Raw genomic sequence first — 18303 nt, 5'->3', positions numbered from 1 at the left:
GTTGTTGCTTCCTGTATGGAGGCAGAGCCCGCTCCTTATATACCCCGTCGCCAGTGCTAACCCAGAAAGACCCACGGATATCTCGGGCTCGTAGATACCAGCTGAGATTGGAGATGTCTCAATAAAACGAGCCCCAAATTTCTGATTCGCCGCCATGTTTCTATATTCAATGGTTAGTTGAAACCGGCCCTGGCCCACGGAGCCCCGCCCCGATTGCCAACAACAAGAGTTCATTAAAGACGCTGGAGGAAATGCTGACTCTGTTTCTGGTGTCGACTGGCCAATGGTTTGGCGTCTCCATGCAGGAAAAAGCAACTGACGCCTGATGACTCGAAACACGAGGCGAAGTATTCAGATCGATACAGTCAGCCAACGGGAGGCCACGCTGTCTGCCTTGATGAACTCGCGTGGCTTGCAGGGATAAAGCAGAAAGCAAGCTCCAGTCATATACTATTCCTAGACAAATGACAGGGTGGTTCACAGCCCCCGCGATGGCAGAGACCGCTCGATTTGCCCTACTCCAGCGCCCGTCAGTCTTATGCCCGAGGGGCCAAAAGCCAGCTATGTCCGTAGACATGACCTATGGGAAATGTATCACTGGGTCTCGATGTACTCGGTGTAGCCTCTTTCCAGCTGGAGGGAATTATTTGGATATATTCCTGTGATCATTGAGGTTCCGTCCGGTGCTATAGTCAGGGTATCGACGGAGGGCGAGCCCATCGCATAGATGCCATATGGGAGTTTGCTGAACACACCGCTGTGTCACTTCTGCAAGGCACCGATGATAAATATTAATAGGATTGCTTGTTGTTTCATGGCATTCCAATCAGCCCATGCTTACAGCCGGTCATGACGGTCATACTATGCGAGCTGCAGCGGAGGCCGTCTGATAGTTGAGAATAGGTAGGGATTGGTTCAGCTGAGCGTTTTAATAGACCTTTACGGTAGAAATACCTTCAGTAATCGATACTGACCTTCTAACCGGCGGCTACCGCTGACAGGAACTTTCAGTAAAGCAAGCAGGAAAGCAGGCCGTCTCTGCTCGTTCTATATCAATGCTCAAATAGGCTATAGAGTCTGGACCAATACAATAGATTAGGTCTACATAAACCAGCGCAATCAAAGAAAATCAAAACGTGGGAATAGAATATCTCAGCGCTCTATGCTTACCTCGCGCATGGAGAGGCCCAGCATACGATTTAGGTATACAATTTATACATCAACAAACACTAAATGCCTGTTCAGACAGAGTTATGGATCCAAGAACAGTTCAATATCACTCTAGCTAAGCACGACAGTTTAATCCAACCCATCCACCGTAGAGCCCTGCTCTCGCTTTGTGACACGCACCCACATCTCCTTCTGCAGAAACAAGGTAAAGTTGACAGATTTCCACGGGGAGCCTGGGTAGATCAGCTCAAAGTCGAATCTCCGGAGCAGCTGTTGAAGTTCAATTAGTTACTGATCATAGAAGGGGCATCTGCAATAAACGCACCTCAACAAATATCTTATCCAACTCCACCAGCACAATCGCCTTCCCCAAACACCCCCACCTCCCAGTCCCAAAGACCAGATCCAGCGTCCTCTCCATCTCACGTCTCTGGAGACCGTCCGCTTCAATCCACCGCTCCGGTCGAAAGACATCGACATCAGCCCCGAAGACTTCATGGCGCTGGATACCCCATCCACAGTGTCCAATGCCAGTCCCGCCTGGAACGAACCGGCCTTTTATTGTCTCGCCGCCGGGGTTTACTACCTTCGTTAGCAGACCGGTTATTGGGGGGTGGATGCGCAGGCCTTCCTTGATTACGGCCTGCAGGTAAGGCATTTCCCGTGATTCTGCAGATGTAATGGGGGATGAGATTCGGCCTTTGCGCTCTGCGGTTTGGATTCCGTTTATGAGAGTGTTGTATACACGCGGGTTTGCCATGATATATAACATCGTTGCTCGGATGGCTGTGGCTGTGGTGTCGGATCCAGCTACACTGCGAGGGTGAAAATAGTCAAAACCTCGTTCAAAAGTGTGGAAGAGAGACAAAAGAGAGAACAAACATGGTCGCAAGTAGCTCCGCCTCAGCCTGGCGTTTATCAATTCCGTTGCGGATGAAGCTCCCCAGCATGTCGTCCTTTACGACCTTGTTAGGGCCAAAACGCTCCTCAACCACTTTTTGGGCGACACTATGGCCAATTAGTGAGGAGCACACAGATAGTCGTGTCTACTAACCCCATTAACTTGCCACGCCCCTTCTCATCCTTCGGGTTCGAGCCCATCAAGGCCAGCAGCCCCGTCCCAAAGACAAGCTTCCCCAGGGTAGGAGTATTCGAGCAGGCAGTCGCCAGCGGAAGTTCGCCCTTGATGATCTTGATAAAGTCATACATGTCCCTATCCTCCGTCAAGTACCCGAAGGCATCGCCAAGGGTGATGCTGGTTATTACGTCCAATGCCCAATACTGCGCCGTCTGCGCAAGGTCGATTGGACGGATATCGCTGGGCGTGGAGATATACTTGCGCTCTATTAGGCTTACTAGCGAAGCAATTTGGGAGTCGATTTTGACGCCTAGATCTCGGTTCTCTTTCATTGAGAACTGGAGTTATTCATTCGCCTATTAGCTGGATTCATGGAATGGCTTAGTCGGATAGGGTGGGCGGGCGTACGCCAGGCTGCACTTTGGTTCTCAACCGATCGTGCTTTTCCAAGCTGGTCTCTGTAAAGACACTATGCAGGAAGGGGTCGACTTGTAAGGCTGCATACCAAGACGACTTGCGGTGCTTGTATCTGGCTGCGCTCATGTACCGGATGATGTCTGGGTCGCTGGTAACGAGCCAGTTCGGGCCAACACGGGCTAGATCTCCTATACAAATCTGGTTTAGAGGAGCTGGTAGTATGGAAGTTGCTGCGATGGACAGACCGTATTTTTTGTTAACTTCGTACAGGCGCATGTGCAGATCGCCTTTTGTTGTGTTTCCAAACAGCCATCCCTCTGTCAAGCTAGCTAGCCAGGGGCCCTTGAAGTCACGAAGGCGATACCATGATCGGGAATACGAGTAGACCAGGCTCACGATAAAGATAGTGAGGAGGTAGTACCAGACCAGAGGGAGGATAGTTGAGGATTCCATCTGGGCTGCCTTGACGTGGGTAGGTGGAAGTTGCCTTCTTTTCGAGGATTGTTGCGGATACCAGAAAGGCACTCTCACATCGAACTAGAATATAATGTATAGAATGACTGTGAACTGAACCAAAAAGTGGCAGGATACCAGTGGGCAGTGTTGGCATCCACCTGGACCGGCGTATCGGACGTCCGCTTGTGCTACATGAGAAGCGCAGCCCCGGAGTTGAGGATGACGAACCTATCTATAGAATTAAGAGTATGAAAAGCTTACTAGATGGAATTAAGAATCCCGGGCAGGGATTATCCAAGCCTCATTGCAGGCCATCCAAAAGGCAGCCAGCTCCGGTTACACAGCTCGCACGGGGCGCAGAGTATCGGAATTCCGTCTTTCAGCGGCACAGGCTACTCCAGGCTGCTGGAAATGTCTGTCATACGATCGGAGCCTCTCCCTAGAACGGGCATAGCGCATGGACGTGGATGAATTATGCTGCATACCGGCACCGGTGGCTAGGGCTACTCCGTCGATGATCATTTTCGCATCTCTTTTGCTCTTGTAGTTTGTTCTCGAATAGATTAGTCTGGTAAGGAAACTGCTTAGAACTCTAGATGTTGATAAGAATGCAATTAATTGATTTGGCATACGGATACTTCTTGACGGAGGCACGAACGATTTCATATGGGTAGAACTGATACTCATTGCTACGAGATACAGCAGACATCTGTCCTACTTAGATAGAACCAGAAACAGAATAACCACACAGCACCGTCTCCTTCAAGCCGGTCTTACGAACCAGACTGCGTCCCAACCAGCCGGTCAAGGCCGAACATGCGCCCAAACATCCAATCCTACCCACCAGTCAGCTTAAACCGTAGTCCTAAAAATGGTGGGAGTCTCACCCAGAACGTCCTAGGGAGAAATGCATCAATGAACCGGATCATGCCAGAAGAAGCACCGAACCAGAACCAGGCAGCTGGAGATGGCTTCAGGATTTCCTTGACCACCCCAGCGGCATACTGAGTAGGAGTCATGGCATCTATATGCCTATGTTAACTCTGTGCTGGAATGCATGGAAAATGAACCGGCTTACCTGGCGTTCGCTGAACATGGGCCTGAAAAGCGTCCTTCAGGGGGCTATACGCGGATTCTAGAAGACAGAATTGGTTAGAATTCTGCCCCTGCAATGGTCAAGTCAAGTGTTCTTACTAGATGGCAGAGACCTCCCCTGATCACTTTTCAAGATATTCGTGCTCACTTCGCCCGAGATAACATTCACAACTCGGGCACTGCTCCGTCAGTTACTTTCGTCAGGGCAATAGACATATTCATATCAAAGGACCGGACCATACCCAAACGGCCGCATTTCAACTCGCAGGGTGTTCCCGTAATGATGGAGTGCCGCTTTGCTCGCATTATACGATGCTCCATATACATAAGGACATACGCCTCCAATGGATCCAATGTTGACGATGACTGCTTTGGCCTCGATTAGCAGGGGGTGTAAGTAGTGGACGACTCGCATTGGGCCGAAGACGTTCACTCTGAACATCTTCTCGGCCTCGTTGGCGTTGGTGTCTGTTGCTGGCATGGTATAACCTGGAGAGTGAGCAGAGCGTGCATGATTCAACATAGTAAATACATACATATTCCACTATATGATAGTCTGCTTGTTAGCTGTGTATCTGAGAGGAGGCGGGGTGCGCTGGGAGACAAACGCATTGTTTATGAGAATATCCAATTTGCCTCCAGTGATCTTTTCAACTGTTTCCTTGAGGCTGGATACACTCTCGTTGCTTGTTACGTCTGTGCGGGTGACGTGGATGTCTTTGCAGAGCAGATGGTCTGCGTTCTCATGGGGAAGCAGAGTTGCGATGACTTGGATGTCTGAGCAACGAGGTCAGAGAATTCAGAGCAAGAAGAGCACAACAGGCTGGAAGAGGTATTTGCCTTTCTCTAGGAGTTCGAGTGCAAGAGCGTGTCCGATTCCACCATTTCCAGCCCTATATCACGGTTCAGCCTCTTCTCTTGTTCGCCTCGAGGGATATAAGATATTTACCCAGTAATTAGTGCAAACTTTTGCTGGCCCATTTCTTCTGGTAAATGACGATGCTCGAAGTAGGCGGGCAAGACTTCAGTTCCTCTGCTGTCTGTCTGATAGATTGAAATGATATAGATGCAATGCACTTGCCAGTCTATCAGGACGGGCGTGTCTTGCGGAGGTTAATGAGGATTCCTCCGGACATCGGAAAGCCACAACGCAGTGTCCGATTGAAAAAGTCCGCCGGACTTGGGAGTATACCGGACTAACCCAGAGTATCCAGTGCATCGGAGCTGACAGCGGCGGGCATAGCTCGGTTCCTACCAGGCCCTATCTACCAATGCTTGATGGGATATAAGTTAACCCACTCATACCGCAAATACTGACAGAGAGACAGGAGATCTATTAGAAATAACTATAGAAATCAAGAGCAATCATTGGAATTTTTGATCAATCCAGTCATCATGGCACCATATCTCCAAGACGATAGCTTCTCTAGCAGCAGTGAGGCCTCGACTCCTCCGCTATTGGCAAGAGTCGACCGTGACAATGCTCCCCAGCCGGAGCCTATTGCTATTGTTGGCATGGGTAGGTTATCTGAATCCTTACCCTTCCCTAATCTGTCACTAACATGTTATACTCAGGCTGCCGTCTTCCCGGTGGCATCAAGAACCCGGACGACCTATGGAAACTTCTCATCGAGCAGCAATCTGGACAGTGCGATGTCCCTTCATCACGCTGGAATATCGAGGGCTTCTACCATCCCAACGGCCAGCGCCCTGGTAGCATGAATACCAAGGGTGGCTACTTCATCCAGGACGACATCCGGCAGTTCGACAACAGCTTCTTCGGGATCAACAATCTGGAAGCAACCTACATGGATCCGCAGCAGCGGAAGCTATTGGAGGTCTGCTACGAGTGCTTTGAGAGTGCCGGTGCTACACTGGAGGACATCGACGGGGCCAATGTTGGATGCTATGTTGGCAATTTCACCATCGACTACATCACCATGCAGGCCAAGGATGCGGAGTATTTCCACCGCTACCATGCGACGGGCATGGGGACGACGATTCTTTCCAATAGAATCAGTCATGTATTTAACCTGACGGGTCCAAGGTGTGTATCTATTCAGTTGTCTATCCCAGTACGTATTCTAACCTGATGCAGTGTGGTTCTAGATACTGCCTGCTCGTCATCCCTATACGCAATCCACATGGCGTGCGCAGCTATCGACGCCGGCGAATGCGACGCCGCAATCGCAGCCGGGGCAAATCTGATTCAATCCCCAGAGCAGCATCTAGGGACCATGAAGGCGGGTGTTCTTTCTGGCACATCAACCTGCCACACCTTCGACACCTCAGCGGATGGATACGGCCGCGCTGACGGAATCGGCGCGCTGTATTTAAAGAAGCTGAGCAAGGCGCTCGAAGACAACGATCCGATCCGGGGAGTCATTCGTGGCTCAGCGGTGAATGCTAATGGGAGGACCAACGGGATCACACTCCCGAGTTCAGATGGACAGGAGGCAGTTATTAGAAAAGCGTATGCGAAGGCTGGACTGGAGCATAGGTTCCATGAAACGAACTACGTGGAATGCCACGGCACCGGGACTGCGGTGGGAGACCCTATTGAGCTAGAGGCTGTGTCTCGCGTCTTTAAGAAGCGCCCTGTGCATAGTCCGTTATACGTTGGTTCTGTGAAGACAAATCTGGGACACTCGGAAGCAGCGTCAGGCTTTTCGAGCGTCTTCAAGGTGCTGATGGCCATGGAAAAGGGTACCATTCCGCCCACGATTGGGGTGCAGAAGCTGAACCCGAAGATCAAAACGGATGACTGGCGAGTGAAGATTGTTACTAACTCGATGGACTGGCCGATTACAGGGCCTAATCTGCTGGTCCCGAGGCCGGTTGTTCGTGCTGGTGTGAATTCCTTTGGGTATGGAGGCGCAAACAGCCACCTCATTCTGGAGTCTGTCGACAGTTTTGCTCCTGAACGGTTAGGGCTTTCTTCGATGGCGCTGTCGGAGATGAAGTCCACCTTCATCCTTCCGGTTTCTGCAAACTCGTGGAGCTCGCTCGAGGGCCAAATACGCAGCTTGTCGTTGCTTGATGCTGAACATGTTAATGCTGTCGATCTAGCGTACACCCTGGGCACGCGCCGGTCAAAGCTTCCTTGCAGGGGTTACGCCCTTATAGGGCAGGCTGGTTTGAGTACCATGAGCCTGGAGGATTTCACCACTGGCGAACAAAAGCCGTCCACCAAGCTGCCGTTTGCCTTTGTATTCACAGGACAGGGCGCTCAATGGGCCCAAATGGGCAAGGAGCTTATCCAGGAAATTCCGTCCTTCCGAAAAAGTCTCGTTGAGCTGGATAACGTCCTGCAGAAGCTTCCTCATGCTCCGTCATGGTCTCTACGACAGGCCCTGTTAGACCCCAAGGAGACGTCCCAGATCAACCACGTCACTCGGTCCCAGCCATTGTGTACTGCAATCCAGATTGCCTTTGTCGACCTGCTTCGAAAATGGGGCATTGAGGCTGAAGGAGTCATTGGACATTCGTCTGGTGAGATTGCCGCTGCATATGCCGCTGGAGTCTTGACGGCAGCCGAGGCGATCATCGTTGCGTACTACCGGGGCTATGTCGTTGGCCATAGTTCAGCTCTGGCTCATCGGAAAGGAGGAATGGTTGCGGCAGGTGTAGATAGAGACACCGCGGACAGAGGTATTGAAGCCCTTGGTCTTACGGAGTCTATTAGGGTTGCCTGCGTCAACTCCCCCGAGAATGTGACCATCAGCGGCGATATCGAGGGAATCGATAAGATCCTCGCCTACCTACAGAGCAAAGGGGTGTTTGCACGGAAGCTGAACACAAACGACCGTGCGTACCACTCCCACCATATGGCCTTGATTGGGGAGGACTATGAGGAGCTCCTGCGCGACAACCTGCCTACGCACTATCTCCAGAAATACCGGAAGACTCGATGGATTTCATCTGTCACTGGCCAGGCCGTCACTGGAAAGGTCCAGCCGTCATACTGGAGAACTAATCTGGAATCGCCCGTGCTATTCAGCGAAGCAGTGGAAGGTCTCATGCATGGATCCAAGTACCACTTGATTGAACTCGGACCACACTCGGCTCTAGAGCTCCCAATCAAGCAGACAATGTCAACTCGAGGCATTAAACCGGGGTCTTTTAACTACTCCGCCGCCCTCACCAGAAACAAAAACGGCCTTACGTGCTTGCTGAACCTAGTTGGAGACCTCTTCCTCCACGGCCACTCCATTGACTTCGCCCAAGTCAACTACGTCGAAAGCCCAATCACTGCCTTGGCTGTCCATGATTCGAAATACCCATCTCACCAGCAAGGAAACGTCATTCCAAACCTCCCTCCCTACGCATGGAGCTACGACACACTCCTATGGAGCGAGTGCCGCGCAAGCACCGAGTTCCGGCAGCGCAAGCATCCCCACCACGATCTGCTCGGGTCGCAGAGACCAGGTGGCGACGGGGTCCAGACGATCTGGAGGAACTTCCTGAAGGTCGAAGACGTACCGTGGCTAGTTGATCACAAGCTCAATGAAACTGTTGTCTTCCCAGGCGCCGGATATATCGCTATGGGCATTGAAGCGATCTGCCAAGTCAGTGGTCGGAATGTCTCTGATGCAGCACTGGGAGTTGGACTTAGGCAGTTCCGGATCCTTAAGGCTTTGGTCCTATCTACCGACTCGAATGCTGCCGGCGTGGAGATCTTCACTACCCTCAAGCGTATGGCGTTATCGGCGGCGACGAGTTCGAAGACGTGGTGGGAGTTCGAAGTGACGAGCTACCAGGATGGGATGTCCACTGCCCATGCAACCGGAAAGATCAGGATTACAGAGGACAAGGAAAAGGACCTGGTTAAACCGGATATCATTCCGACAGAGACCAAGACCGAGTTCGAAGCCCTCGCAATCCGCAACTGGTACGGACAGTTCACCAAGGTAGGACTAAACTACGGACCTCAATTCGCTGCACTTGAAGAGATCCGGACGCCGAGGGGAAAAGTCGGTCGATACTCCCTGTCAAAGACACAGCTTCTGCAGGGGGGTGGGGCGGGCAAGGCGGCTCAGTCGAGATATCTGGTCCACCCCATTACGATTGACGTTATGCTGCAGGCTGGGATTATTGCCAGCACATCAGGAACGATCAAGGATCTCCGTGCTCATGTACCGGTGTCCATTGAAGAGGCATCTTTTCGGGCTCCTAGCTGTGCGTCACATGAACCGTACCATATTGATGCCACGGCAAAGAAGATAGGATTCTCGGCCTATATGCTCAACGCTTGTTTATATGATCGTGATGAACGTCCATGTGTTAGCCTGGAGAACGTGCGTGTTACCGGATATCAAGGAGCAGCCCAGGCGTCTGATGAGGAGATGCGCGAGCCCATGCTTCGAGTACTGTGGAAGCCCGACGTAACGACCATGACCAGTGACGGGTTAACGCAGTATCTATCTTCGTTTGAAAGCGTAAGTCATTTATTCTAAAGACAACGAGTCAGGCTGACATGTCCGAACAGACTGGAGCGCAGATGGCCGCCGTTGTCGATATCATTTCCCACAAGAGCCCTAGACTCCGGATCCTGGACATGACAGGCAGCGATGAGCTTACTGTGGGATTCTTGGATGTTCTTCACGAAGGCACAGCATTCAAACGGTATAGAGCGTACTTCAAAAGCCATATCGCGGACGATGGCGAGTTGTTCCTCAAGGCAGTACACTCCAAACCGGCCAACGATGGGGATAATTTGACCAAGTTCAACAACAAGGATAAGTTCGACCTTGTCATCGTTGGGAATAACTTCTCAGAATGGTCTCCACGGTTGACTCAGATATTGGAGGAAAATGGTACCATTTTGAGGATCGCGTCGACTCCATCGAACCTCTTGGATGAATATACAACGCTTCGCACCGCAACTCAGACAGGGTTTAACCTGGAGATAATAACACCCAATGACAAGGAAAAGCCAGAAATCACGCATGATGACATCCTGATAGTGGAAAACGCAGATAACAGCCCACTTGGAACTGCGCTGGCCCAGTATCTCTCCCATATATTCAACCGGCCTGTCCGACGGGCTCTCCTAGGCGAGCTCTCCGAAGGCACAATCACACCAAAAACGCTAGTTATCTCAGCCATAGAGCTAAACAGACCTGTTCTCGCATCCTTGACAGCGGAAGAGATGGTCTCCATAAAGCACATCACCGACAATGCTCTTAACCTGCTATGGCTGACCGCAGGCGACGCCCTCAACGGCACCCGACCAGACTTCGCCTTAATGTCTGGTCTTTCCAGAGCTTTGATGCTGGAGCAGCCATCCCTGCACATTACAATGCTAGATCTGGATATTACTCTACCAACACCGCAGACTTTGAAGAGTATTGCAGCGGTGCTGCGCCAAAGTCTCGACTCTGCGGTTCCTGACTGCGAGTATGTCCTGAAGAATGGTGTCCTCCATATTAGTCGTATGCTGCCTGAGGAGAACATGAACCAAACTTTCCGGGAGAAGCAGGATGAGATTCCCAGACTCATTCCGTTGAAGGATGCTTCACCAGCAAAGCTTAGCATTGGCAGTGTTGGACAATTTGATACTCTTACATTCCGACAGGAAACGACGGATGAGTCCCCTTTGGCACCGGGGACTGTTGAGATTGAAGTAAAATCCGTCGGACTAAACGCAAAGGTAGGCAATACCTTTCCTTTTGTTTACGAACTCGTTCAAGAGAAATGAAATGCAGCTAACTCCAGCAGGACTTCTACGCTCTCGCCGGGAAAGTCAACACGCAAGACGCCGCCTGCAAGCTCGAATGCAGCGGCATTGTAACCAAAGTCGCTTCTTCAGGTATTCAGCATCTCTCCGTCGGCGATCGCATCGTCGCCATGGGCCCCGGTCATTTCAGCACCCACGAGCGGATCCCCGAGTGGGCGTGCCAGAAGCTACTGGACACCGAGGACTTGGATGTCGTGGCTACTCTGCCTCTGGTATTTTCGACGGCGATTTATGCTCTTCGTCACCGTGCAAATATCCAAAGCGGCGAGTCCGTGCTCATCCACTCCGCCGCTGGAGGGTTGGGCATTGCTGCTATCCAGATTGCGCAGTTAGCCGGCGCTGAGATCTACGCGACTGTCAGCACGGATGAGAAGAGGGCGTATCTAATCGAGACGTTCGGGGTGAAAAGGGAGCGGATCTTCAATTCACGCTCTTCTTCGTTTCTGGGTGATATACTGGCTGTTACCGGTGGGAGGGGTGTCGATGTTGTCCTGAATTCGCTGACGGGGGACCTGTTGCATGATAGCTGGCGGGCGTGTGCTCCGTGGGGACGGTTCGTTGAGGTGGGCAAGCAGGATATTGTCGATGCTGGGAACCTCGATATGGAGGTGTTCCAGCGCAATGTTACCTTTACTGCGTTCGATCTCAGCGAGCTTTCTGATGAGATCCAGCCCCGGCTTAATCGGGTTGCTGCGAGGTATGTATCGCCCTGCCCGTGGGATGTTTGTGCTAACTCTGTTATAGTCTGCTGGCAGAAACCATGTCCCTGTACCGCGAAGGAAAGATCAAGTCGATCCAGCCCTTGAAGGTATTTGACGTCTCTGAGATAACGCAGGCCTACCGATACTTTGGCCTGGGCAATCGAATGGGCAAGGTAGCTATTTCTCTACGGAATGGAGAGTCCCTGGTCCCGGTAAGTGTGTTCTTTGCAATGTGCATTGCATATGCTTATTACATGTTTAGACGCTGTCTCGCAAATACACTTCAGCGTTCAGCCCAGACAAATCGTATCTCATGGTCGGCTGTCTGGGCGGACTCGGTAGAAGTATATCGAAGTGGATGGCCAAGCAAGGCGCCAGGAAATTCGTCTTCATCGGCCGCAGTGGCACCGACAAAGAACCGGCGAGGCTCCTCGTGGAAGACCTTCAGTCGTCCGGCGCAGAAGTGGTCGTCGTCAGAGGAGATGTAGGAGTCTACGCCGATGTCCAGGCAGCGGTGTCTGCAACCAAAGGGCCAATTGGGGGTATCATCCAAGCTGCAATGGGACTGAACGTACGAGTACCCATCAACTTATTACATATTATGTCTAACAATGCCCAGGAAGCACTATGGACACGAATGCCGGTGGAATACTGGCACACGGGAATCGATCCAAAGCTCATCGGGTCCTGGAACCTGTACAACGCACTGGAAGACCGGGCCGGAGATCTCGATTTCTTCCTAATGACCAGTTCAGTATCCGGCAGCGTCGGCACTGCAACAGAGGGAAACTACTGCGCCGCGAATTACTTCCTGGACGTCTTCGCCCGCTTCCTACGGAGCAAGGGCCTCCCGGGGATCTCTATCGGACTGGGCATGATCTCAGAGGTTGGATACCTGCATGAAAACCCGGAGATTGAAGCCCTTCTCCTGCGCAAGGGCATCCAAGCGATTAACGAGGATGAGCTGCTGCAGATCATAGACATCTCGCTGGCGTCTTCGTGGAGCAGCAAGAAGCCGTACGACTATGATCGCATGGCCTCATGCCATGTCCTGACCGGCCTCGAACCCCTAGGACTAAAGCGCCTACAGAAAGCCGGCTTCAGCGGCAGCAATCCAACCCTAAATGACCCACGAGCAGCAGTTCTCGCCTCAGTCCTAGACAGCGATGCCGATCAAGCTCTCAAGGGAAATGGGGGCTCCGATATGCCGTCGGACATTGAAGCCGTCACTGCTATGATTGTGCAGCGGTTCTCTAATCTTGTTCTGCAGCAGGTCGACAAGATCGATCCGGCCAGAGCGCTGTCGAAGTTTGGAATGGATAGTATGCTGGCGGCGGAGTTTCGGACCTGGTTCTATCAGGCCTTCAAGGTGGATGTTCCTTTCTTGACGCTGTTGGCCGAGTCGACTACGCTTACGGCGCTGGGGGAGTTGGTTATGGACCAGATGGGTAGGTAGAATTAGCAGATACTGTTATACCAGATAGTGTGTTTGAATGCATTATTTTATGGTCTAACACTGTCCATATACACTACGGCCCCTACAGTGGAATCGGAGAAGCAAGAGCAAGACTGACAGGATCACCCTTGAGCTCGACCCAGACAGTCAAGGGATCACTACCAAGCTGCTCAGTGGCGAAGTTATGTCTGTCCAATTCAACTGGCGAGGTGACAGGGATCGCTGCGCTGCATTGGTTGTCCTTCGCTGTGACGGTGATGCCGGTAATGTGGCCGCCTGAGACTTCGTAGGTAAGGGTATATTTACACTGGTCGCGGCTGTAGCGTTGGAGGAAGCTATCGGAAATCTGGGGTGGATAAATCTATATCAGCTATATTCCTAACGCTTGATTAGGGAATTATTACCTGTTGATGTGTGGTTGACACGATAGGCCACGTCACAAGCCTGCTCAGCTCCTGGACAACAGTCTCTACCCACGCCTGGAAGATCGAGTATCGACCGGTAGAGCTACCGACGGTGATAGAGGCAGAATTGGCATTACGCAGGTTTGCCTGGTGGAACATGTAGCTGTCGTGGTAGAGACCGAGGAGATTGACTATAGCAGACTCCTTCTCCGCTTCAAGGAGGTTATTGAAGTCCCCAGTACCTGAGAATACATCAGCCCACTGCTGGAATGTACACTCTGGGCTATCGCAGTCAAAGTATATACGCGTGGCCCACCGCGGGTTCACCTGCATTCCGTTAAACCCGTCGGCACTGACGCTGCTGAAGTACGGCCACATAGGATTCTGCTGGTTGCGGAGAACAGGGCGGCTGTTATCGCCTACACAGTTTGTGATACCGTTGTCGCTCCAGGCCTGCAGGGCGTCGCCATTGTGGAGTCCTGTGATGGCAGGTGGGATGATGCCGTTGGACGTATACCGGGTTGCAGACGAGATGCCTACTCGGGACAGCCAGGCCTGGTTGAAGGTGATTTCCTTACTGACGTCGGAATAGGAGACATTATCCTGGGACAGATGCGTGAATGTATGCGAGATATGGGCGTATTCGTTAAGGTTCTTCTTCCACCATTGCAGCAGCTCGTCAGCATCCATGCAGGCATCGCTCCAGTTAAACGAATTAGGCGTTTCCGGCCAGAGGTTCGAAGCAGTCCCAAGCGGCTTTTTGAACTCAGGCGGCGTAGCAGCTGGGGCTGTGATCTGGATTGGACCACCGCTGCAGCGATGAGAGCCAAGTTGCCCACTCGCTGCCTCGATATTGCCGTTTCCGTTGTGACCAACCTCGACGAAATAGGTGCTGCCTGGGTTCAATCTCGACCGAACAGCCGGAAGCCAGCTGGTGATGCCGTCGAGGTCCGCCGGGGTGAGACGGAAGTTGCGCTCGCTTTTATAGATCCTCGTACTGAGGAACATGTCGTCGATCTGGGTATTCAGATTCACGCGGCGATATCCTGCGTACAGACCACGCGTAATCCACGTAATCCATGCATGCTGCAGGTACGCAGAGGTTGGATTCCATGTCGGATCAAGCGATATGAAGAATGCCATTTGCTGTCTCCCGTTGAAGTTGTTGATCACCGCCGCTGCTGTCTCGTTCTTGATAACCTGGTTGCTCGCGAACTTGGCAATAGCCTTGGTCGTTGTGCTGTTCACAATCTCTGCTGGATAGTGCCAGAGCTCTTTCGTGCTCACCCCAGCCCCGGTGCGAAGTCCAGCAGTAGGGAAGTCGCTGGTATCGGAGAAGGAAACCAGCTGTTCGATTCCCTCTTTGCAGCAGCCGCCTGTCACTGCCTTGGTCCCGAATTTCTCTCCTGGACTCACATCGTACTCCACCAGACGGGCTCCGTATTTAAGTTGGTAGGCGTATAGTTGGTACCATTGACTGGGAGCCAAGGCACTGGCCCAGGTGCCGTTGCCGTAGTCATAGCTGACTTCTCCGGAAATCACAACTCCAGCAAACTTGCCTCCAGCGGCAGAGTCTAGGTCTGGCAGCTGCACGCCTTCCTGAGGGACGAGCAGCGTTGTGAATGGGATGCCATATGCGTTTAGACCGGAAGATGCGACGTTCGCTTCGGTGGAGTCCCGGGCAATGACCAGGATATCAGCAGCGAGCGCGGAGCTACCACGGGTCTCAATTACTGTGGACGAGGGCGCTGCTGTGCTGGAGGTGCTGGTGGTGGCTTTGATGGCGGGAACAGTCGAGCTGAAGATATTGGAAGTAGAGGCGCTAACAGGCACAACGGTGCTTGATAGCGAAGTAGCAGACATGGAAGGGAGAGGTTTTGTCTGGGGGAGAGCTGTCGAGTAATTGATCCCCATGGCGAGTTAACGCATTACCTGCTACCTGGTGGCGATAGAACAATGCTAATGGACAACGCAGTACACAATAATCTGTGATACGGCAACGAAGTGTCACGGCTGATGATCTTCAGGCGGAAGGAATGAGGGTAAATTGCTGGTTATAAATGGGAATACATTTCTCTATCCAAGTTGCTGCTGACTGCCACTGCAGGCAAGAGACTCGCGAAGGCTACAGGAATGAGCTATCTGCTATCTTCATTCCTAGGTATGCGCCGAGACGCCACAGGCATCTCCAAACAACCTTGAACCCGAGGCACTCGACCAGTCTGTCCGGGTTCTGCACAGTGTCCTACATATAAACAGACAGATGGATGTTTTGGTGGCCGGCACCCCTAGGGCTAGGGCTGAGGCTCGTAAGGCAATTGCCATTTATTGCGCGATGATGGGCCCAACACAAAGTGCCGCTTTTGCATATTCAGAAGCAGCGAATTCCTCCGTCGACCGTGCCCGGGTCGACGCCACATAGTGCACGGTGGTCATTGTGACATTCTCATTCTTTGGCGTCGAGCGGCGGTCCCGGTTGCAACCAAACACAGCTGCGAGCATTTCTCAGTAGCAACGGGAATAATAAGCAGTATTTAATTAGTCTACATGAGAGATAAAGATATGGTAATATTGAAAGAAGTAGCTATACTGTAGGAACCTGGATTTGCGCACCTTACCACTGAATACAGCAGCGTCTGTTCGGGCTATATAAACCGCCTTGCATGTGGCTGAAACTGGCTTTAAGGAGGAATTCCAGCCTGTTCGCATAGGGGCTGAGTTCCCAGCCCCTGGTAACGAGAGCAAATATGCTACAATATGCAAGCCCCTTTCAATGAGTTATATCAAGTCACGTAGCAACGAATACATACAAGTAACTCGACCAGATCACTCTGGACCAGCCACTATTCCTAGCCCAGCAAATTCTTCTTATCGAGGTAATTCCACAGATCCACACAGGCATCTACTAACGACAACTCCGTGCACCAGCCCAGCTCTCGCGCCGCCCGCTCCGTGTTAGCAACAGAGGACATGACATCGCCTGGCCTTCTCCCCACAATACGGTAGGAGATAGACTTGCGCGATACGGCCTCGAGCGTATGAAGAAACTCCAACACCGAATACCCAGATCCGGTCCCTAGATTGAACGTGCGAAAGTTCTCCTTGACGCCTCTCTCGCTGGCGGCTGCCAGGGCCGCAATATGTCCCCGAGCCAAGTCACTAACGTGGATAAAGTCCCTGATCGGAGTTCCGTCGCGGGTGTTCCAGTCATTCCCGTAGATGTAGAGCTTCTGGCTCTGCCCGGTAATAACCCTGCCCATGGCTGCGGCCAGGGCTGTGGAAGGCGTTTTGGGGTCTTCTCCTAGGAGGCCCGACGCATCGCCGCCGATGGGGTTGAAGTATCGCAGGGCGACAATGCCCCATGAGGGATCTCCGCGGGCGAGATCGGCCAGGATAGCCTCGCCGAAGAGTTTGGTGCGCCCGTAGGTATTTGTTATCTCGGACAGAGTTGACTTTGGGGGATGGGGCGTTTCTGCCTCGTGGAGACAGTCTTCTTCACGGAGCAGCTGGCCGGCTGCTGCCTGGGACCCGTAGACGTTGGCGGACGAGGAGAAGATGAAGGTTCGGATGTTGTACTCTTCCAGGAAGCTGAGGAGGCCGAGCAGCCCGGAGATGTTGTTTTGGTAGTATTTCAACGGTTTGCGAATGCTCTCCTCCACCTGCTTGAAGGCAGCGAAGTGGATGACGCCGATGATCCTGGATCGACTCTTTCCAGGAGCTGTTGGTCCTAGGGAATACGCATTGACCAGATCCCTCATTGCGGATATGTCGCCGCAGTCAATGATCGATAGTGTTGCCTTGGGGCATACGGTCTGAGCACGGCTGTAATGCGCCTGCGCAGCCTTTAGTATCTGGTGGAAGACGTGGTAGTGGCTGTTGCTCAGATCGTCGACGATCAGGACATTGTATCCTGCCTTTAAGAGCTCCAAGCAGGTATGGCTTCCAATATACCCGAGTCCCCCTGTAACAAGGACATATTGTGCGTCTTCACCGTCTCCAAGCGGTGGCGATACGTTCTCGAATGCCCAATCCGGATCTGTATCGGAGCTGGAAAGGTCGAACATTGGCTCGAGGGAGCTGGAGGAGCTCCAGCGCGAATTACAAACTGGAGTCATGATTAGGGCGTAGATAGAATGTGATTAACAGACAGAGCCAGCTGGTGGGGATAGGGGCAATAATGAGTGTTGAATACGTCCGCCGGTCTGGCCATCAAGATAGGCTCAGTGCCATTTTCGGCCACAGACACAACGTCAATACGTATCTGAGGGCGTGTGAATGTAGTGTGGCACCCGGGATTTGAAAGCCACGGCCGTACGATTAATCAAGGCATTGGTAGTAATCCCATTGCCTAGACCACCGATGGCGTGTCACATCTCCAGACGTCAGAAGATGGATCCAACGCTGCGTTCGAGAACATCCAGGAAAATGACTCCGGACTCCGAAACCGGTGGATGTAGCCCTGATTCCTGGGACGGGGCTGTCATCGCCAGATCCGATCTGGACGTGCTATGACCACCGGCTGCTTCTGGGCCTGGATCAGGAGTTGGTTGGGTCGACCCCGACAGGGCAGAGCTGTAGTCTGGCCGCGTTTGGCGATTTCCGTTGATTTCTACTGATGAATAAGGCTGGCAGGGCTGGAGGGCTGGAGAGCTGGAGCTGTGGCTTCGCCGCAAATGGCACCGTATCTGCCAAGCTATATGGCCGTTTGTTATTCATGCAGAGGCTGCCGTGAGCGGCGCCTCGATTGCATTGGGATAATGATCTGTAAATATGAAAATCTGTAGAAT

At 52.3% G+C, this 18303-nt stretch overlaps 5 protein-coding genes across 5 annotated transcripts; 1 reads left to right on the top strand and 4 right to left on the bottom strand.

Moving 5' to 3' along the window:
* Positions 1 to 1299: 1299 nt before the first annotated feature.
* Positions 1300 to 3118, bottom strand: APUU_10529S (cytochrome P450; the record flags this gene model as incomplete). Its single annotated transcript, XM_041701807.1, has 5 exons — positions 1300 to 1440; positions 1496 to 1985; positions 2053 to 2178; positions 2225 to 2586; positions 2657 to 3118. The coding sequence occupies 5 exons, from the start codon at positions 3116 to 3118 to the stop codon at positions 1300 to 1302; spliced, it is 1581 nt and encodes a 526-aa protein (XP_041549895.1).
* Positions 3119 to 3457: 339 nt separating this feature from the next.
* Positions 3458 to 4828, bottom strand: RED1 (RNA elimination defective protein Red1; the record flags this gene model as incomplete). The annotated part of the gene is made up of 8 exons (XM_041701796.1): positions 3458 to 3689; positions 3754 to 3835; positions 3903 to 3957; positions 4009 to 4145; positions 4200 to 4256; positions 4316 to 4395; positions 4459 to 4705; positions 4753 to 4828. 8 exons carry the CDS (start codon positions 4826 to 4828, stop codon positions 3458 to 3460), a joined length of 966 nt encoding a protein of 321 aa, XP_041549894.1.
* Positions 4829 to 5611: 783 nt separating this feature from the next.
* On the top strand, positions 5612 to 13112 carry APUU_10527A (type I polyketide synthase; the record flags this gene model as incomplete). Its single annotated transcript, XM_041701785.1, has 8 exons — positions 5612 to 5735; positions 5792 to 6263; positions 6315 to 9654; positions 9705 to 10868; positions 10937 to 11652; positions 11700 to 11868; positions 11919 to 12227; positions 12276 to 13112. The coding sequence occupies 8 exons, from the start codon at positions 5612 to 5614 to the stop codon at positions 13110 to 13112; spliced, it is 7131 nt and encodes a 2376-aa protein (XP_041549893.1).
* Positions 13113 to 13194: 82 nt separating this feature from the next.
* APUU_10526S (uncharacterized protein) lies at positions 13195 to 15430 on the bottom strand (the record flags this gene model as incomplete). Its single annotated transcript, XM_041701774.1, has 2 exons — positions 13195 to 13458; positions 13517 to 15430. The coding sequence occupies 2 exons, from the start codon at positions 15428 to 15430 to the stop codon at positions 13195 to 13197; spliced, it is 2178 nt and encodes a 725-aa protein (XP_041549892.1).
* Positions 15431 to 16365: 935 nt separating this feature from the next.
* APUU_10525S (NAD-dependent epimerase/dehydratase family protein) lies at positions 16366 to 17631 on the bottom strand (the record flags this gene model as incomplete). The annotated part of the gene is made up of 1 exon (XM_041701763.1): positions 16366 to 17631. The coding sequence occupies one exon, from the start codon at positions 17629 to 17631 to the stop codon at positions 16366 to 16368; it is 1266 nt and encodes a 421-aa protein (XP_041549891.1).
* Positions 17632 to 18303: the final 672 nt, after the last annotated feature.

This window comes from Aspergillus puulaauensis, chromosome 1 (assembly GCF_016861865.1).
Source record: "Aspergillus puulaauensis MK2 DNA, chromosome 1, nearly complete sequence".
Classification (NCBI taxonomy): domain Eukaryota; kingdom Fungi; phylum Ascomycota; class Eurotiomycetes; order Eurotiales; family Aspergillaceae; genus Aspergillus; species Aspergillus puulaauensis.
The sequence above is the reverse complement of the archived record's forward strand: the minus strand, read 5'-3'. Positions and strand labels throughout refer to the sequence as shown.